Source organism: Myxine glutinosa, chromosome 10 (genome assembly GCF_964187855.1).
Source record: "Myxine glutinosa chromosome 10, kmMyxGlut1.1, whole genome shotgun sequence".
Taxonomy (NCBI): Eukaryota; Metazoa; Chordata; class Myxini; order Myxiniformes; family Myxinidae; genus Myxine; species Myxine glutinosa.
The window spans coordinates 79,744,296-79,766,463 of NC_136270.1; the positions used below are offsets into that span (position 1 = coordinate 79,744,296).

The 22,168-nt window shown below is 45.0% G+C and overlaps 1 protein-coding gene across 2 annotated transcripts in view; it reads right to left on the reverse strand.

Moving 5' to 3' along the window:
* Positions 1–18,938: 18,938 nt before the first annotated feature.
* LOC137434062 (myosin-1B) overlaps positions 18,939–22,168 on the reverse strand; it is a 36,219-nt gene continuing 32,989 nt past the window's right edge. For both annotated transcript variants that reach the window (XM_068126704.2, XM_078785808.1), the window contains exons 38-41: positions 22,056–22,160; positions 21,813–21,908; positions 21,460–21,588; positions 18,939–19,100 (exon numbers count right to left, since the gene is read on the reverse strand). In XM_068126704.2, coding sequence (XP_067982805.2) covers positions 19,083–19,100; positions 21,460–21,588; positions 21,813–21,908; positions 22,056–22,160 — 348 coding nt within the window. In that variant the 3' untranslated portion in view covers positions 18,939–19,082. The remainder of the gene's footprint in view (positions 19,101–21,459; positions 21,589–21,812; positions 21,909–22,055; positions 22,161–22,168) is intronic.

The following is a 22,168-nucleotide window of genomic DNA, read 5'->3' on the forward strand; positions in this document are numbered from 1 at the left end:
GAGATTCGGGCTTCGAACGGATTTCGTTCTATCGACCGCTGGAGTGAATCACATTCGCCTTGGGAAAAGTTATAGAGACATTGAGGAGTGTCCTTTCACTTGTGGGCCGCGCAGTGAGTTACCTGACTTTGTATCAGAGATATATATATAGAGTGCACTCTTAATGGCCATTTGTTATACCGTTATTCCTGTGTGTGATTTCTAATACAATTTTGTTCATTTTTAATCATTGGTGTGGTTTCACTATTGATTTTCAACACAGGGTAATATATATCTTTCTGCCAGGGCTCCTCTCGTAGTTCGGAGGTGACCGAGACCAGGAGGTTGTAGAGGACTCCGTAACAATAGTATTGACATCCAAGTCACAGGACATTATCTCTTTATTCAGTTAAAAACATCTGTTCCACTTTTGCCCTTGCCACCACTGGAATGGAATGATGAGATGGTGTTGTAACCAGATAATGGGAATAGTTTGTGGTGGTACAATGTCTTGGAGCATGACTGCACAGCAAAATTTGTATCTTGATACCTAGTTTTTTAAGGATTCGTACACATTACATATGCAACTAAATGACTATACTACTCGTTCTTAAAAATGTAAACATTTTAAAATGGAACTTTGTAAATGCAATCAACATTGTGGGACACATGAAATGTGCAAAGGTTTTTTGAATTTAACCTTCAGGTCATGTCCCAGGAGGTGGGGACTTGGGGTCACCGGAGTCAAAACGGGAAAAAAAATTAATGCAAAATTTGATATTGGGTATTTCCTGATGGAACTTTTTGCCATCTTTCAAATGCTTTTGGTGGGAAGTGCGGGGGATTTGCGATTGCACGCCATTGACGTTGCTCTAGTTTACATTCATGATTTGTCAATTTAGTTCCTTGCACATGTTACGTGTTCCTCCCCGAACCCCGGTTACGATGCACCTCAGAGTCTCGAGAGGGAACGCGGCAGAAAGATTTGTTATTTTGAGTGTTCTAATAGACCATGGTAAAACCACACCAATGCAATTGTAGAACAAAACAAATAATTGTGTTAAGAACTCTCACATACACAATAATAACACTATTAAAGAAAGTACAATGAAAATATCATTTGCATCAACTGAACAATACCTATGATTGTACCATCATTCCCCAATGCTCTCAAAGCCATAAACTCACGATACGCGAAACGTGAGTGGAATGTAACATTCCCCAAAGTCCGTGCACAAATCACAACGCGGTGAACGTCGATAATCGTGCAGAACGGCAAAACAACAGGCAGATATTGGCGCGGCTGGATGAGGAGTTACGAGGTGAGAGGTGGATATGGGAATTGAGCTGATATGAAAGCCAACAGCGCTCCACACAATGATGTCGATATGGGAATCCCAATGACAAAACACGAAGCACCAGCTAACAGCCTCTTCGAGGACAAAATGTCGTTTCGGCCTGTAATGGAGGAACTGGCTCCCTCCAACAATGATTCACACTTGGTGATAAAACCTGAGATGCAGGTTTAATCGCACTCGCAATATATGACGATGTCGCGGGCAATCCCTTTCCCGGAAAGCCTCAACGCATTCGCGACCAATATCAAAAAAAAAGTCCACTCGATGCGACGTCATGGCTGTATCTCCCTCTCCCTGCCGATTTGGCCTATGTTGACCTCAAAAATACTTGGTGGTTGAATTCAGTGACCAGATATGCAAATACTCTTAAAATTTCAAGTCAATCAGATGAAAATTTTGGTTTTTAGAAATTTGGCCTATGTTGACCTCAAAAATACTTGGTGGTTGAATTCAGTGACCAGGAATGCAAATCCTTCAAATTTCAAGTCATTCGGATGAAAATTGATGATTTTAGAAATTTGACAGGGTTGGTGAACCTTGGCCTATGTTGACTTATTGACCTTTCGACCCCCAAAACAATAGGCTTCTTGCTTATGACCAACTCTACCATTTGGTGAAGTTTCGTTGAAAATTGTGACCTGTAGTCGACTGACATACAAACAGACAGACAGGCAGAATAACGCACAAGACCAACCAATATACATACTTGAAAAATCTTCGATTTTCGCAAGTAATAATGTATTTTAAAAAGCAGCAAAGTAGAAATATGCTTATTATTATACAGCACTTATCTTGCTGGACTGGCATGCCAGACAGCTGTTTATTCCATACTAGTAGGAGTACCCGGCGTTGAAGGGCGGGAGGCAGGAGAGGGAGGGGTGATTTAAGGGAGTTGGAAGGGGGATGGGGAGGTGAGGGGAGAGGGAAGGGAACGATATACGACATATACATTGTTTGGGGGGAGGGGGAGGGGGGCTTTAACAGGCCTCTGTTTTGGGGTTGGGGGAAAGGGAAGGAGGAAAAATTTACCCGTGCAAAGAGTGCTTCATAACCTCAATGTTGCCCAGGTTAAAAAAAAAGGAAATTGTAATACCCTCTGCCACCATCACCAGGTGGCACTACTATACATTGTACACATTTACATAGAGAATTTACGCCCCTCCCCCGGCCCCCCAGACTCCCGCATGAGGCCGTGGCCACATAGCCTATGTTACCCCCCAGACAACGTTGTATTTGTATTTTTACCCCGACTAAAGTATAAAAGCGTCTATAGCTGGAGTACCCGGCGTTGCTCAAGCAAAAAATGAACATTAACATATTTGAAATGGGGGCAAATTTAATGGAAAAGCAATTACATCCAAATCAGAATCCATCACAAATGTCAAATCATTATTTTACCTTTTTGTTGAATATATGCTGGTGAATGTGCGTTGATCACGTTTCTAAGTTAAGTATGACGTCAGGAAGAAGAAGGGGTCTTACTACCAACTTCAATGACTTCCGGAATTGTGTGATTATTTGTGTTCAAATGTCTGGTAATTGTTTTGTATTTATTTATGCCAATGTGTACTTACATATAACTGTCATTAATCAAAAAGGCTTAGGCACTATAGAGCGATTTTTTTAAAATTCCAAAAAATTAACCTTTTTTTTTTTTTTTTTACTTTTTTTTTTTTTTTCCTAAAACACTCCCAAGCACTTACTGATGAACCTCTGAAAGTTTGACGAAGATCTGTTCAGCCATCTCTGAGAAAAATAGCGACAGACACACAGACAGACCAACGGCTCTTATATAGTAGATTTCCTTCAGTCTCCATTTAAAAGGCATGAGTTTTTGATTCGAATCAAAGTAACTTAATAGCAACGGTTAAATGAATGCAGCCACCAATATGTATCTATAAACATGAAACAGCACCAATACGTGTATGGAAAAAGAAAAAAAAACCTATATGAACAACATGGTGGCGATTAAAAAAACAAAAAAACATTTGCATGTCCGCCTCTTCACCCCACCCTGCGCCAGAATAAACTGATCTGATAGGTTGGTGGCTTAAACCCTGCCCTGAACGAATTTATGGATGGAGTCTGGATTTAAAGGCTGGCTCCTTTTGTACTATAGACTAGGGCATGCCCGTACTATATCTATATCTAAAATTATATCCCCCCCTCTATTTACATGAAATGGTTTGGTTCATGAAATGTTTTGGTCCATTCGCAACGCCAAAGCGAACGGCGAACGCTTTACATGAAATGGTTTGGTGCATGAAATGTTTTGGTCTATTCGCAACGCCAAAGCGAACGGCGAACGGCTTGCGAGTACAGTGACAATCCCCCCGGGGTTTTAATTAGTTTTAAAACATAGTTTAACGCCAACATAGTTTGCCGACGGGAAATAAATGAATACGCTCTCAAATGTGCCATCCGAGGCAGAGTGTGTCCGCCACGTTCGGCACACGCGATAGCTCGCTGCTCTCTGATTGGTTGAATCGTTTTTTGGACATAGCTCGGTAAGTAATTGTCCGATTAATATGAAACCTTGAAAAGGCACATCCTCGGGTCCCCAGCAATATACCTGGCAAGTTTCAAGTATATCGGACCCGTGGTTGTCGAGAAACAGCGGTCACAGACAAACAAACGTACAAACAAACACACAGAGATTACTGGAATTATAGATAGATTAGCAATGGAACCTTTACACTTTCACAGATTTGTGAAAACATTTATAAACGTTTTCCATGCCTTACTTTCCACCATAACTCAAAAACTGAACAAATCACAAGAGTATAACATTTCTAACATTTTAATTGATTATGCTGGTGTATTTCTGTGCAGACTTTCAAAATCCGGAGCAACGGATTGTGGGGAAAAATGCAAAATGGTGGCCACGAGAGGTCCTCGTAAATTTGTGCTGTTGGTGTTTTGCGTCTGATATTAGCCATTTTCTGGTTACAGACAGACATTTTTCTACATTGAATTATGTCTTCTACCTCAAATGGTCATTTACAAACAAGCTATTGTAGTTTTCCGAGACAAATACAGAAAAAAGTTGGAAAAGGAAAATTTGACCCAAAAGATGACACCATTGCAGCACATCTCCACAACCAATAGGTTTGTTTAACTTCTTTTCTCCCTAGAATTTGGCCAAAACAGGGTAGAAATGGTCCAGTGTCAATGGCCAAAGAAATGCAAATCGCCCCTCTCCTTTCCCCCTTTACCTCTAATGTATACAAAAAAAATCACTTGGCCAGATAGCGTTAATCGGAGACAAGAGTCTGGATGTATGACATGGATTTCCTTCAGATATTTATAGGTATATTGACAAAATGTGGGCACTTTGGATGGCAGATATAAAACATAGGGGCAATACCCCTGGCACTCACCTGGTGGAATAAACACTATACTACATTTACTAAAGGTATTTTCAACCAATTTCAATGGTTGCTAGAAGACAGGGCAGCATCTAGAACCATACTAATATAATCATAAGACTTTAAACAAATAAACAAAAAATACCTATTTTGGGGGGGGCAACCCCCAGAACATCCAGAAGACCCCCAGGACCCTCAAGACCTCTTTGACCTTTAAGACACTTTCAATACTTTAGACACCTTTAGATCCCTTCATGCTACTTACCTTTTATACCCTTTAAGCCTTTACATTTCGACCCTTTAGACCTTAACACCCTTCAGACCGATTAGACAGCTTGGACCTTTGACCATTTAGAGCTTTACACCACTTAGACGTTTTTTGATTAAAAATAAAGCGTACCACTAATATTGCAAATATATTTGTACAAAAGAAATGTTTGTATTATGATTGGTGTAAATCACAGCAACACAGAAACTCAAGTTCAGTTGGGTTATTAGCCTCAGTTAAAACAAGCCTGTGCCTCTGCGGCGACGTGTGGTGAGGCGAGCGTAGCGAGCCGATCCACGCTAGTAAACATAATAAATAAATGGTATGTCTTTCATGCATGAGCAAGTATCATCGCCACGTTGTATAGTAGAGGGGACAACGACTACTATTACTATCAATATAATGTTAACTCGTTGAGGGCAGGTCTCAAGTCACCGTTGTGTTGCTTCAACTTGTGTCAAGTCCCACATTTACTTATAAACCTCCCAGCAAACAATTTAACGTTGCTACAACCTTGCACTTTGGTTGTTGCAAGGTTTTGCTCTTACAGAAAAGTTAAAACGGATGGTTTAGTTTACGTCACAACGTTTTATCATAACGTTGTGGTGAACATTCGGATATCAATAAAGAACAGGACAATGAGTTTTGGTTATGGCATTTATTTTGCACTTTATTTGTTTTTTACTTTTGTGTGTGTATGTGCAATTGTGCATGCAAAGTCAAGGCTCATGGAAGAGCTTGTACAGACCAGATCGGGATGCAACAGCACACGAGAAAGAGTGGAGGGACACCAACATCAGGGTTGAAGGATAAAATGGAGTCTTGGACAAATAAGGGATGTGGAAAGGAATGAGGAGTAAGGTAGGATGAACAGGGTGGATAAGATGGATACGGAGGCAAACACTCAGGCATATAATGGAAATGGGAATCGTAAAACAAAGACTACCAGGAACATTTGCTTTGTGTACGAATGCGTGGCTCTTGTCGTCGCCAGGGCTCGCCATGCGTTTAATACACTCTGATAGAAACTAGAGAGGGGAGACATATCAAGATGGGATAGATCCACAAAGAATAGAGCGTGGTCATAGCATAGTCTCCCCGCCTGCTGCAAAAGGTGATGAGCAACATCAACCCATGGTGGAGAGGGGTGCGTGTACAGCATATGTAGAACAACCGAAAGTCGAAAGGCCATTAACCGGCTCTTTATGTCATCCAGGCCTTGGCCTCCATCAGTCAGTGGCAAACTGAGGACCTCGGGTCGCAACCAGTGCTTTCCGTCCCAGAAGAAACACACAAATAACTTCTGGAGCTGTTGAAGCAACATTGGAGGATGCAGCACAAAGGACCTGTACCATAGGGGTAGAAGCCACCAAACTGTTGATCACCAAGACCCATCTCCACTGCCTCTGACATCAATTCTTCCTGGGAATTCTTCCAAAGCAAACTGATCTCTCTCATGCACAGATTTATCCCATCTCGCCTTCAGTTGTCTTACCCTTCCTCCCGTCCATGGTACACTGAATCTTGTGGTGAGGCAGTTGCCCTGAAACAACTTGCCTTTGCCTCTTGGAAGGCTAATCCAACTGAAGGAAATCTCAGTTCCTTCCACCAAGCTCGGAACAAGTGTGTGTCTACCCTCAGGAGTGCCAGGAAGCACTATCTCTCCTCACTCAAGAATGAACTCTCAAACCTGTCTCCTTCCTCCAAATCCTGGTGGCGTCTGGTCAAATCCGTTTCTGGTGTTTGTTCCCCTTCCATCCCCTCCCTTACCTCAAATGGCCACACAGTTGACATCGCACGTGACAAAGCCGAATGCCTCAACTCTGTGTTTGCCTCAAAATCCTTAGTCCCAAACCCATCTCTCTCTGTTCCCACCTTTCCCAGTCGAACCAAACTGCTCCTGGACTCTGTGTCCTTCTCTCCTGACAAGGTGGAGGAGTTTTTGTCAAACCTCGACTCTGATTCTGCAACTGGACCAGATGGCATCAGCCCACGGGTCCTAAAATCCTGCTCTGCCGCTCTATCTCACCCTCTCTCTGTTCTTTTCACCCTATCCTTTGCTCAAGGTCATCTGCCAGCATCCTGGAAATCAGCAAACATTACCGCTTTACACAAAAAAGGTGCAAAAACAGATCCTTGCAACTACAGACCAATCAGCCTGCTCCCAATTATCAGCAAAGTCATGGAATCCATCATTGCTTCGGATATGAAATCTTTCCTCTTCTCCAATGGCTTGATCTCTGATCATCAATTTGGTTTCAGACCAGGTCACTCTACCCTGGACATGCTGCTTCTGCTGTCTCAACAATGGATGGAGGTCCTCAATGCCAAACAGGAAATCAGAGCTGTCTCCCTTGACATATCACGTGCCTTCGATACGGTCTGGCACCCAGCTCTGCTCACCAAACTCTCCTCCTATGGTATCCATGGAAATCTCCATGCATGGCTTGCGGACTTCCTCTCTGGTCGTAGTCAACGTGTGGCCCTGAATGGATTTCTCTCATCTCCACTTCCCGTTCAGGCTGGAGTTCCCCAAGGCAGTGTGCTGGGCCCTGTGCTTTTTCTGGTCTTTATCAATGATCTCTCCGACTCTCTGGAAAATCCTCTGTATCTCTTTGCTGATGACTCCACTCTCTGCCGCTCCATTCCTCTTCCCTCAGATCGGCAGTCTGCAGCCTCCTCACTCTCTGAAGACCTGGACAAAATCACAGACTGGTCAAACATGTGGAACATGTCTTTCAATCCTGACAAATCTCACACTCTTACTATGTCTCTTCGAAAAGATCGACTGGACAACCCTCCCATCTACTTTCTCAACAATCCTCTCCAAGAAGTTCTGTCGCTCAAGCTTTTGGGTCTCACCATCTGCCATGATCTTTCTTGGGAAAACCACATTTCCAAGCTGGCCTCCAAAGCCAGTCGCCGACTGGGCATCCTCCGTCGTGCGAAGTCCTTCCTAGGCACACCTGAGCTCCTTACCACATACAAGGCTTTCATCCGCAGCTCAATGGAATACTGTTCTCCCCTATGGGCTGGTGCTCCTGCCTCACACCTGGCTCGGCTTCACGCTGTTGAATCCAAAGCTTTCAGAATCATTGGAATCTCCCGCGATGAAGCTATCTCTGAGGGCCTTTCACTCACTCACCGCAGGCAGGTAGGTGGTCTTTGTCTTCTACCGACTCCTCTCCAGCCTTGCTCCCCCAGCTCTCTCTGTGCTCTGTCCCACAAATATTCCTACAGGTCGCACAAGATCTGCCAGCCACCCTCTGATGGTTAAACTGCCGAAATCTCGGCTCGCTGCTCACCTTCACTCTTTCATTCCTCTTTTCTCCCGCCTCTGGAACAAACTCCCACACTCACTTCAATCACACTCCTCCCTCCAGGTCTTCAAAACAGCTGTTCACCACCATCTCTTATCTTCCCCCATCCAAAACCTTGATCTTTTCTACCCCCACTAATTCACCCCAGATCCACCTTGTTTGAAATTCCAACTTCTTTCCTGGAAGTCTTGGCAGTGTCCATATGTTTTATACCTCTCCCACCCCCCACCCCCTTCCCATGCCTCCCCCCCAAAGCCCTCTCCCTCCCACAGTTCTCTCGATGTCTCCATGTCTCTCGGTCCCTGCTCTCAAATGTTGTGTTTGTGTCCTTCCCCCTCTCTCCCCATCTTGTCTACCGCTCCCGATGTTATTTGTTTTGTGTGTCTGTTTGTCTTTCTGTGTGATTAATGTTCGCTCTTTCACGAGCCTCGATCTTGTATACAAAAAAAAAAAAAAAAAAAAAAAACCCTTTCATGATAAGACGGTTGTGCGATCAGACCTTTCCATTTTTGCAGTTTTCGCTCAACAAGATCCAACAGACAAGCCCAATTCTTTGCTACTGTGACATCATTACCCCAGAACACTCCAATGTATTTCACGCCATCCTTGGCCCATGAGAAAGGAGCAGGAAGTCTTGGTGCCAAGTGACACGACCGACCAAGCCAAAAGGCACTCGTTTTGTTCCAATTCAATTTGGTTGAAGAAGCCTTTTCGAACACAGATAGACAATAACAGACGACGTTAATGTCATTGAGGTTCTACACAAAGACACGTATCATCGGCATATGCCAGCACCTTGATGGGTCGTTCAAGATTAGAAACCCCAACCCCGGTTAGTCTAGCACGCAAATAAACCAGTAAGGGTTCGATGGAGAGAGCATAGAGCAACCCAGAGAGAGGGCAACCTTGTCAAATTCCCCTGTTAACAGGCAAAGGTGTCACAAGTTTTAATACAGCATTTTAATATAAGAGCTGAAGGTCGAACCAAGTCCAAACCGTTCGAGCACTTTAAAGAGGTTCCGATGGTTAACGCGATCGAAGGCCTTCTCCTGATCAAGGAGAAGAAGTCCCAAATCTGTGGGGTTTTCTTTAACCAGTTCGATCATGTCTCTTACCAGGGAGATGTTGTCATAGATGGAGCGTTTTGGGACACAGTAGCATTGGTCTTCTTTCAACAACGAGGAGAGATGAGTAAGTCGCGATGCCAGGGCTTTCGAGAATATCTTATAGTCTGTGCATAACAAAGAAATTGGGTGCCAATTTTGAATATAGAGCAAGTCTCCTTTCTTTGGGATGTGGGTGAGAATAGCCCGTCGGCAACTCTGAGGGAGCTCTCCAAGCTGGCAGCTTGCGTTCAAGGTGTTGAGGAGTTCAGGACCCAATAAATGCCAAAATTTTATAAAATTCAGTTTTAAGTCCATCCAATCCAGGTGCTTTCCCAACATTGTGCAGAGCAGTGCCAAGTTCGTCCAAGGTAATGGGCCCCTCCAGGTGGGAATGTCCACCTTCACTTCACACAACACTGGCAGGCCTACGGAGATAGAGGTGATACTGACAGGATTTATTTGCTCCATCAAATATATTGTTACGTTTATGGGGGGTAGGCAATGCAATACCTTAGTCCAGGTAGAATTGTATAGGTAGTGTGCTCCGAATGTCGTGAAGAAGAAGAATCCCCAGGTACCAAAAGTAGGGATCCATTTAGACCGGATGTCGTGTAAGAGTGTATCTTTGTCCCCATGACGAGGAGTGGGGTTATGTTAATTAGTTAGGGATTAATGGTAAATCCCCTGTATGTAAACGACCTCTGTGATTTATCCTCTGTTCCTTATGACACACACCACACCAGCCATGCACGCTACACCTAGAATAAACATTCAATAAAAGTACCTGGAAGCAGTACACTGAGCACCGCCAATGATGCCACTGAACACCATCACAAAGGCAGGCAGGTCCATCAGGCCATGCCCAAAAGAGCAGTGATTGATCCGGAATTGTAGAGCGATGAGAGGGACTCGCTGATTGGAGCATGCATGGGGATCGTCGGATGATGTCAGGGCCTTGAGAATAAAATACTTGAGCCCCAACATTTTGTCCTCTCTTACGTGGGGATTTCATCACGAGCAGTGGCATTCATTATCGCTCTTACACCTGGGACATTCATCGCGAGCAGGCGCATCTTCCTCTTGACCCTGGCTTTGATCATATGCGGTCACAGTTTGTGTTCTTGGTCCCAAGATTGAACACCAGCGGTCGACATCCTTGCAGCTCGTTTGCTTCAGACAATCATCGTTGGCGGTCAAAATCGTGCTTTCTCAGGTCCTGGTGTTTCGGGCTAGGAACAAGGCAGACAAACTCTCTCCTTCTTGGTGTTTGCTCATGGCGGTCGCACTGGTGCCATGTGCGGACAGAGCGGAACAATGGGGCTCGGTGCCGCCGAGCAGGAAGGAGCGCGGGCCTGTTTTCATTTCACTGTCGATGGCCACCAGGGTGCAGGGACCGCTACAGGAGCCCACGGAGTGGAGGCAAACTCACCACGCAGACACAATAATTATTCTTTTATTTTCCCCTTGTGTGTATTTGAGTCAGTATGGAGGATCCTCAACTTAGGAATGTTTTACCGTGCATTCTTTGTTCCCTGGCATTATTTTTATTAAACCTGTTTATTTGTACATTTTAATTCCGTGTCGGGTTTGAGTTAATTATCCAGGTTTGAAGACGTCTAATGGGGTCCGTGAAGGTAAGAGCTTCGTTACCCCTCGCTGCCTCATCCCCCACGTGTATTAACTCCGCAATAGTTGAATTGAACGCCTCGGTTGAATAGAGTTGCAGCAAGGTAAATACAATGATGTGTCGAGAGGGGACACGAGCACCAAATGTCCGTCATCTGTCGATAGTCCCGTAGATACAACGGTGTGTCGAGAGGGGACACGAGTACGAAATGTCTGTCATCTGTCGATAATCCTGCAGATACAATCTCGTGAACCAGTTCGGCCACGGATACAAAAATAACGAAAAATAACCACAAGTTTGTTCATTCGCGAGGCTGCACGAACTTTATCAATACCGATTATGTTGCCTACAGCAATAACGAGGTCCTTGACGCTGACATCGTTCGGCGGGACACAAACGACGGGGGGATGGACAAGGGAGTGGGTGGGTGGAGGGAGGGACGAGGGAGTGGGTGGAGGGAGGGACGAGGGAGTGGGTGGAGGGAGGGCGTGGGTGGGGGGAGGAGACAAGGGAGTGGGTGGGGGGGGGAGGGGACAAGAAAGTGGGTGGGGGGAGGAGACAAGGGAGTGGATAGGGGGAGGGACGACTATGAGGTAGATGTGGAAGCAAGGAAGTGGGGAGAGCAACTCCTCAACACTGAAGTCTTCTCTTGTCAAAACACCCCCTCTTCGACCCCACTTCTGCTCTTTACGATTGGCCTTTTTTCCTCGCTAAAGCTCGAGTTGACCATCATGTATTTCGGCAGATTAAAACATTGAAGTGTTCAAACTGAGCTCATCATAATTGTTACAAAACAGCAATAATTCCTCCTAATTGTAACAACAATTTCCATTGGAGCATTTGATAAAGGTCGATAAAAAAAAAGTAACATAAACAGCACTCAACCCCTCAAGATCTTGTCGCCCATTAATCGACGCCATGTTTGGTGCCGATCAAGGCAGCCAATCACCTGAATTATTCATTGTTTCTAGGGGCGGCTGAAATGTCATCAATGTTTTTAATACGAGACCAGGCTTCTCCACCGGATGTGCTGGATGACATCTCTGTTGGACATGTTCACACAAGCCCAGAAAATCGGGGCAGGATGACATCACATTGTGAGAGGCAAAGAGAGAGGGGGCGGAGCTATAATCGTCCCCTGGACGAGGGTGGAGCAAAAGCGTTGTCTAGGGAGACGAGGGAGGAGAAAAGAGGAGCGAGTTCTGTGAGGAGAATTGGGCGGGAACAGGGTGCTGTGGATCTGTCTGTTTCTGTGGAGAGGCTAAGGAGAAGGGGGAGGAGCTAGGATGAGCGGGAACGGTGCAGAGCGGTTGTCAATGGAATGAGGAGAAATCAAGAGAGATGTGACAGGAAAACTGTGGGGCTCGCTGCATTTGTGAAGGGAACTGAAGGAGTTGAGAATATTGGAAGGAGTAGAGCTTTGAGGAGGCCATCCTGCCCGTCTACCTTGGCCATTGAGCCGGTTTCATCTTCCCCCATTGCCTGTGGGTCGTCCTGTTTGTCTCCATCACCCTGCCCATCTCCTCAACACCAGCTCCGTGCCAATCTTTCCGTCCCTCAGCTGCCACACCAGAGATAAGTTGCCCGGTTTTGCGTCCCTCACCCATCTGTGCTTCGGACTGAGTGAGGGGCCTTAGTTTTAATAAGATTTATTTTACCTCATTCTTTTACCTCATCGTATGAGGAATTGTTGAATATAATGTATTGTTGAATTTTTTTTACCTTGTCGTTTGTTCGGGAATTTAAACCTGTTTGGTTTTATAAAAGCCTTAACTAAGGTCGTCGTGATTCTCCTCAACCACGCGTGACCTTTTGGCTTTTACCGCCATAATTCGGAACGCCTCGGAGATGAAGCCTGTTTCGGCTCATCTGTTCACGGGTATCGGTGTTAACCACCATGAACACGACATTTGGTGTCAGGAGCGGATTGCGAACCCGGCACGACATTTGGTGGAGGACAAGGGAGTGGGTGGGGGACGACGACGAGGAAGTGGGTTGGGGAAGGAGGGACGAGGGAGAGGTGGTGGGGGGAAGGGACGAGGGAGAGGTGGTGGGGGGAAGGGACGAGGGAGAGGTGGTGGGGGGAAGGGACGAGGGAGAGGTGGTGGGGGGAAGGGACGAGGGAGAGGTGGTGGGGGGAAGGGACGAGGGAGAGGTGGTGGGGGGAAGGGACGAGGGAGAGGTGGTGGGGGGAAGGGACGAGGGAGAGGTGGTGGGGGGAAGGGACGAGGGAGAGGTGGTGGGGGGAAGGGACGAGGGAGAGGTGGTGGGGGGAAGGGACGAGGGAGAGGTGGTGGGGGGAAGGGACGAGGGAGAGGTGGTGGGGGGAAGGGACGAGGGAGAGGTGGTGGGGGGAAGGGACGAGGGAGAGGTGGTGGGCGAAGGGACGAGGCAGAGGTGGGGGAAGGGACGAGGGAGAGGTGTGGGGGAAGGGACGAGGGAGAGGTGTGGGGGAAGGGACGAGGGAGGGAGTGGGTGGAAGGGAGGGGTGTGGGGAAGGAGTGGGTGGAAGGGAGAGGTGTGGGGAAGGAGCGAGGGAAGGAGTGGGTGGAAGGGAGGAGTGTGGGGAAGGGAGAGGTGTGGGGAAGGAGCGAGGGGAAGGGAGAGGTGTGGGGAAGGAGCGAGGGAGGGAGTGGGTGGAAGGGAGGGGTGTGGGGAAGGAGCGAGGGAAGGAGTGGGTGGAAGGGAGGGGTGTGGGGAAGGAGTGGGTGGAAGGGAGAGGTGTAGGGAAGGAGCGAGGGAAGGAGTGGGTGGAAGGGAGGGGTGTGGGGAAGGAGTGGGTGGAAGGGAGAGGTGTGGGGAAGGAGCGAGGGAGGGAGGGAGTGGGTGGAAGGGAGGGGTGTGGGGGAGGGGTGTGGGGAAGGAGTGGGTGGAAGGGAGAGGTGTGAGGAAGGAGCGAGGGAGGGAGTGGGTGGAAGGGAGGGGTGTGGGGAAGGAGTGGGTGGAAGGGAGGGGTGTGGGGAAGGAGTGGGTGGAAGGGAGGGGTGTGGGGAAGGAGTGGGTGGAAGGGAGAGGTGTGGGGAAGGAAATTGGGTATTTGGGCTTAGGTGACCACTGGAGCAGGTGACATCCAGGGGGATGTGGTCAAATAGATGGGATTTTAAATTGGTCAAGTTAAATTGTCCATAAGGTAGGTTTTATCTGTTTGTTGTTTTGGAGCCATTCTCTACCCGCCCCAGGACATCGGAGCGAGGATACAAGTCTTTACAAAGTGCACAGGAGAGCTGCACAGCTCCCACCATGAGCATGTGCAGGTGTGGCGAATCTGCATTTGGGAAGCCTCACCACAGGAGCTGATTTACGAGGCGAATCTGCATTTGGCAAGCCTCACCATAGGAGCTGATATACGAGGCGAATCTACACGGAAGGAGACTGCCGTTAGAGTTACCATGACAACAGCTTAGCTCTGGGCTTATCTGTTATGGGTGCTTGAAAAGAGAGGGATCTATACGTCTCTTGGGATCACTTTGTGAGTAATTGGGTATTTGGGTAAAAAATATTGTTTGTTATTTATTGTGTATTCTTATTGCTTATTGACGATTTGTTGTGGTTTCATTTTAATAACGATCCATGAACTGGGATTTTCAGGGATCACTCCTGGCCTCCTTTCTTGCTGTACTAGTGGTTGAGTTTTCACGATTGGCGGCCTTGAGGTGTATAATTGGGTAAAAGCACACACCACACAAACCAAATCCTGGTGACAGTAGGCAATCTTTGATCGCTCTTTCTTGTTATCATTTTGTCACCTGCCCCTCTGACAAGGTCGGAGATGGGGGACATTAAAATGAACTCAGTCCGACCGACCGATCACCCGTCCATGTACTTTTGTGTACGCGATATTTCAAACACCGTTGAAACCTTTAGCTTTCATATTGCAGATATCTATTCCTCATGACATTATCTCAACCTGATTAGATCATAGCTGTGATGGGCTGAATTATGTAGCCATGGCAATTAACAACCATCTCGGTAATTTGGCTTGTGTACGATATTTGTGAGGCTCTTCTTGCCTTGGTTCTTGTTAAATAGGGTGTGTGTGTGTGTGTGTGTGTGTGTGTGTGTGTGTGTGTGTGTGTGTGTGTGTGTGTGTGTGTGTGTGTGTGTGTGTGTGTGTGTGTGTGTGTGTGTGTGTCTCAGCCAAAATGCGGGGTACCTGGAGTATCAGCTCCTTGTTATTATTGCATATTTTATGACTTTTTCAGGGATTACTAGACCGATAACCTTAAAAGTTCACAAGTTTTTTAGAAGTCATGTGATCTCTTGCATATCCTCCAGTGTAGGTAGTTGATCCAGAAGCTTCATGGCCATCTTAGATTTACGATGTACAAAAACATTTTAAGATATTCCTCTTCAGAACTGCTATACAGTCACGTGAAAAAGTAAGTACACCCCATGTAAAGTTTTGACTTTTTCAACATATTTCAACATACAAGAATTTGATCTTCATTTCAACAATATTGATAGATAAAGGTGATATAATATAACAAATATCATGAAACATTTACATTTTGTAGTCCATTGTATAATTTAAATAAACATAAATGCAAATTTCGCATGTGGAAAAAGTAAGTACACCCCTACATTTATCACTACTTCAAATACCGAAAATTAGAATCAGGTGCACCAGCTCAGGTGCAAATGATGAGAACATCGTTAGAGAGGATCTTGGAGGAACCTGTCTTTTTTAAACCTCAGCCATTTAGTTTGGTTTGTTCTTTGTTGTTGAAGTGTGCGGCGTCACCATGCCTAGATCAAAAGAGCTCTATGAGGCCTTCAGAAAGAAGGTTATAGATGCCTACGAGTCTGGGAAGGGATTTATAAAGATCTCCAAACAATTTGAAATCAATCATTCGACTGTCCGGAAGATCATCCACAAGTGGAGAAGATTCCAAACGACTGCCAACTTGTTCAGGCCAGGCCGCCCCAGCAAGTTCAGCCCTAGAGCAGACCGCAAGATGCTGAAAAAAGTCTCTCAGAACCCCAGAATGTCATCACGGGACCTACAGGTAGCTCTTGCCACTGCTGATGTCAAAGTGCACGAGTCTTCCATTAGAAAGAGGCTGCACAAATTTGATCCATGGGAGGTGTGCCAGGAGGAAACCTTTGCTGTCCAGAAAGAACATCAGGGCAAGATTTAAGTTTGCCAATGAACACCTAGGCAAAGACCAGCACTTCTGGAACAATGTGCTCTGGACAGATGAGTCAAAGGTAGAGTTATTTGGCCACAGTACCAGAAGACATGTTTGGCGAAAACAAAAGTCATCATTTGACCACAAGAACCTGATACCAACTGCAAAGCATGGTGGTGGAAATATTATGGTTTGGGGCAGCTTCGCTGCATCAGGGCCTGGGCAGCTCACCATCATATAATCCACTATGAATTCTTCATTGTACCAGAGGGTGCTTGAGGATAATGTGAGGCCATCTGTTGGAAAGTTGAAGCTCAACCGAAGGTGGACCTTGCAACGTGACAATGACCCTAAACATACCAGTAAATCCACCAAGGAATGGCTGAAAAAAAAGAAATGGAGGGTTCTGGAATGGCCAAGTCAAAGCCCGGATCTAAATCCCATTGAGATGTTGTGGGGGGATTTGAAACGAGCTGCGCATGCAAGAAACCCCTCAAACATCGCATAGCTGAAAGAATTCTGCATGGAGGAGTGGGCAAAAATTTCTCAGTCGATGTCAGAGACTGGTAGACAGTTATAAGAAACGCCTACTTGAGGTTGTTTCTGCCAAAGGGGGCAATACCACCTATTAGAGCCAAGGGTGTACTTACTTTTTCCACATGCGAAATTTGCATTTATGTTTATTTAAATTATACAATGGACTACAAAATGTAAATGTTTCATGATATTTGTTATATTATATCACCTTTATCTATCAATATTGTTGAAATGAAGATCAAATAGCTGTATGTTGAAATATGTTGAAAAAGTCAAAACTTTACATGGGGTATACACCTACTTTTTCACGTGACTGTACCAATGAATCCGAAACACCACGTACATCATCACTGGATTAAGATGCTTCCGTTTTATGAAGGAGGAGTATCGCTGCATCATGTCCAGCAATGGCCAATCAATATTGACCATTTTTCGACATCAGGAATTTCATGGATTTTGAAGGTGAAAACTAGTGCAGTATTTATAAGTTACAGTCTGTGGATATTGATTTGAACACTTGTGACATATTTTGTGAATTACTTGGCAGCTAAGGTGTCATCCATCTCAACTGAGATGCTAATGCTTATTTTAATCAAGAAAAACAGGTTTTTATAAGTTTGTAATTCTGACCTTTAAAAATGCTGAATTTGAAGGTGTGTTATGGCAACCTATTACAACTTTAACTACTACTGCTTGCATATCTTGCTAGTTGTCAATAATAGTTATTATTATTATCATTGATATGATCATTCTTACCTCCACCACCGAAGGTAGAGGGTGGTTGGTCTGATATTTCAGAGTTATGGACAAATTTGGATGAACTTGACGGACAGGTTGAATGTTTGATAAGGATCAATTGATTCGATTTTGGTGAAGATTGGGATATGCGGGATATATAAAATTAGGATATGTAAAATTTCTCGAGTGATTCTTCATCATTGAGAGATAGGGCCAAAAATGATCTATATCACGATATCTCAAAAAGTTTTGGACGGGTTATGACGAAACGTGGTGGATGAGTTTGGTAGGTGACGAGACCAAGCTGATTAGACTTTGGTCAAGGTCCGGATGCAGATCCTGCATATCAGTGGGATACAAAACGTAAACTCTTCAGCCTGGCAGAGGTAGTCCCTCTACTGAGTGCCATGCTAGTTACCCACGCGGAGCAAAAAGTGTGGTTAAGCAATTGGTTAATGTCTGTCCGTCCTTCTGTCCGTCGATCTACAAACGTCGGTTTATGATCGAGGAACAATTTATTTAAATTGAATATTATATTTTGAACATGAATCGGAAAACAAACCTGCTGTTTTACAATACTCTGTCTCAAAGTTCGTCTCAATCGCGCATGCGCAGAGGAGTGAGATAATATATTTTTACTCTGTCTACCTGTCAAACTAAATTGAAAAACATTCCAAACAGGAAACGTACTGTTTCTAAAGACGTCATAAAGGACGGATAAAACAGGCACGAATAACTAATTTGACGTCATTTGATAGGGTGATGTAATACCCCAATTGTTTTTTTTTTCTATGGCTTTAACAATCTCTATTATTTGAATTTAATTATATACTTGAACACTTAGAACACCAATCTCCAACTTTGCACGTTCAAAACCCTTCGGTTTAGCAATACTTGGACATGTTGAATAGGTCGGTGTATAAGCATAATGTATAAGACTGCTTCAACAGCGCTAAATTTCCGGATTTTTTTTTTTTTAATGATCTGTAATATCATTATTTTATTAAATTGAAGTACTGTATACACATATTTTATCCCTGGTGTTGGCTTAGCGGTTAGGGTGCCGGCTTGGGATCCTAGGATCCTGGGTTCGAATCCCGGTCGATCGCTGAATTAACGCCAGGGGGGTTGACTCAGCCTGTCATCCTTCTGAGGTCGGCTAATTGAGTACCAGCTTGCTGGGATGAATGATCCCGGTGTGTACCCCAGTTTAGAATAGGTACACCGTATCCCTGCGCATCGTAAGAGCGTGACCAAGGGTTGGCGTCAGGAAGGGCATCCGGCCATAAAAACATTGCCTCAAACAGGGAACCATGATTGTCATGGGGCCTGCAAGGCTAACCCCTGCTCTAGCGGGGAAAAATGGCCTTGAAACGATCATTCATATATACACTTAAACACTGCGTGGGGTGTCGTTTTCTATGAACTCTCTAGTTATTGTCATATACAATATGCAGTGAACCTTTCCTCATAAATCTCACCAAAAGTAACACACAACAAAAATCAGCTTCGTTCGCTTTGTATTTATTCTGTTTCAGAATTTTCACTGGACTTTGTTTGATGAGGATGGTTATGGCATTGTCCCATTACCATATTATATGGTAAGTGACTGCAATATACCCAGTGAATTGTGACTTCTGATGGTTTCCATCTCAAGTGTGCTTTACAATCTGAAAGACAATGAAACAAAAATTATTACATCATGAATAAATAATATTACAATTAAAACGTAATGTCATAGTAACATTTTACGATTATGGCTGTTTTTAATTTACCACATTTTCATATTCTTTCAAATAAACCTGATGATCATACTTCACACAGTCAATTCAAGAGCTGTTGTGATTTTCAAATTGGAGACTATCAATCATGAAGTGGCAAAGACCAATATTGAATAAAGTAAACGTGACACCTTACTGAATATGGTGCATCGCAGGTTAAATTAAATTAACGGATACAGAAGATATTCAGTGTTCACGATAAAGAAAATGTCTCTTTCTTTCTGTCTGGTATGTCTTTCTTCATGATTGTACCATATCCTGATGCTGTGTGGAATCTGCTTCCCCGCTGATGGACCTCTAGGAGTTAAGGGAAGAAGCTAGGGCTAGGAGTTAAGGCTAAGAGTTAGGGCTAGGAGTTAGGGCTAGGAGTTAGGGCTAGGAGTTAGGGCTAGGAGTTCAGGGGAGGAGCTACGACTAGGAGTTAGGGCTAGGAGTTAGGGCTAGGAGTTCAGGGTAGGAGTTAGGGCTAGGAGTTAGGGCTAGGAGTTCAGGGGAGGAGTTAGGGCTAGGAGTTCAGGGGAGGAGTTAGGGCTAGGAGTTAGGGCTAGGAGTTAGGGCTAAGAGTTATGGCTAGGAGTTATGGCTAGGAGTTAGGGCTAGGAGTTAGGGCTAGGAGTTCAGGGGAGGAGCTACGACTAGGAGTTAGGGCTAGGAGTTAGGGCTAAAGGAGTTCAGGCTAGGAGTTAAGGGGAGGAGCTAGGGCTCGGAGTTAGGGCTAAGAGTTAGGGCTAAGAGTTAGGGCTAAGAGTTAGGGCTAGGAGTTAGGGCTAAGAGTTATGGCTAGGAGTTATGGCTAGGAGTTATGGCTAGGAGTTATGGCTAGGAGTTAGGGCTAGGAGTTAGGGCTAGGAGTTAGGGCTAGGAGTTAGGGCTAAGAGTTAGGGCTAAGAGTTAGGGCTAAAGGAGATAGGGCTAGGAGTTAAGGGAAGGAGCTAGGGCTCGGAGTTAGGGCTGAGTTAGGGCTAAGAGTTAGGGCTAGGAGTTAGGGCTAAAGGAGTTATGGCTAGGAGTTCAGGGGAGGAGCTACGGCTAGGAGCTACGGCTAGGAGTTAGGGCTAGGAGTTAGGGCTAGGAGTTAGGGCTAGGAGTTAGGGCTAAGAGTTAGGGCTAGGAGTTAGGGCTAGGAGTTAGGGCTAGGAGTTAGGGCTAAGAGTTAGGGCTAGGAGTTAGGGCTAGGAGTTAGGGCTAGGAGTTAAGGGGAGGAGCTAGGGCTAGGAGTTAGGGCTAGGAGTTAGGGCTAGGAGTTAGGGCTAAGAGTTAAGGCTAAGAGTTAGGGCTAAAGGAGTTCAGGCAAGGAGTTAAGGGGATGAGCTAGGGCTAGGAGTTAGGGCGAGGAGCTAGGGCTAGGAGTTAGGGCTAAAGGAGTTAGGGCTAGGAGTTAAGGGGAGGAGCTAGGGCTATGAGTTAGGGCTAGGCCTAGGAGTTAGGGATCTTTGTTCCTTTCACATTTCTCTTTATTCATTCTAATTCTTTCTTCTTCTTGATTTCTCTCTTTCTTCATATATTTGTCTTTGGAGAAGTGAATTCTTGCAGAATTTTATTTTTTCTGGAAGGTTCACTTGGCTGCACCTGGATGGGTTTGAGGGCAGAGGAGTAGCGGCTGAAACCCGAATCCTATCCAGGTACCTCCTGATGACTCCATCTTTGCTCTTTACTTCTTTTTTTTTTGGGGTTCCTTCTGATAACTCCAATGCAGTATTCGGTTTGCCATTTCATTGCAAGTAACAAGTTACTAAATTGGGAAGTTTCATACAAGATTAAAGTATACAAACTTCTTATGGCTACAATTATTCCCACACCTTTGTGGGGTTGGCTGGGTCCAAGTCTTTCCCAAGTCCTTTTGGTCTAAGTCTTTCACGATCTGGCTGGCCAAGCCTGATGCTCGACTAAGAATTTAGGGCAGGATTTTGTAATTTGGCCATGGTGCTGGCGATAGCTCACCTACTCTTCGCGAAGGACACCGTGGGATCTTTAATATCCACCAACTAATAATGGCAGATGGGACACTCATTTAACGTCCAAATGAGGGACGGCACACACATTGAATCAGTATGCCTGGGAAACACCGGGATGAGAGTTTATAGCGGGGCCGAGATTTAAACCCAGGCTAATTAGCTTAGAAGTGTGTGTATAGCTCTAGGCCATCCTGCCAGCCTAAAATAAGAGTATACAATGCAAAAAAATATAAAAAAACAGGTGAGATAAAAACACTATTTCATAATCTGAGCAAAGTCTTTTTGTCACTCACCGTAATTTCTCGTGTGCGGACGCGAAGTTTGTTGACCTGGGACTCGGCGATGTCCGCGCGCTCCTCGGCCTGTTCCATCTCGTGCTGCAGCTTGCGGTAGCGGGACAGGTTGGAATTGGCTTGTTCCTCCTACATGACAAAAAAAAAACATGCAATCAATCCCCTGTCGATAGTGGATTTACTGTGTGAATTAAATCTATTAATGGTCAAATATTATTGCAGAATAAGTATTTCAAAGGGTCTTGGCTTAGTTTCATTTATTAGAACACAAAAAAGGTTTGCAATCTTTTTGTTTTTAACATAAAAAAGTTTTATTGCTACAAATTGTGTGATGTCTTGTATTGGATACTTACGGCTTCCTCAGACTGCCTCTTGTAGGACTTCACTTTGAGCTGCAATTTGTCTACCAAGTCTTGGAGACGTACAACATTCTTCCTGTCCTCCTCTGCCTAAAAATAAGAATTGAAAATTTATCTTCAGCTTCAAGAAAATGTGTAGATGATGGAAAGATGCATGTGCACAATGCATTTGCTCTTTTTATTAGAGCAGGATTTTGCTTACCCAGAACTTGTGCTTGCAGTTATTTGCATACTCACTTGGTATGTAACTTCTTTGATCCTTCTCTCGTACTTCCTCAACCCCTTGAGAGTGTCAGAAAACTTCCGCTGTTCACTGTCCAACTCTGCCTCGAGCTCACGAACCTACAAAC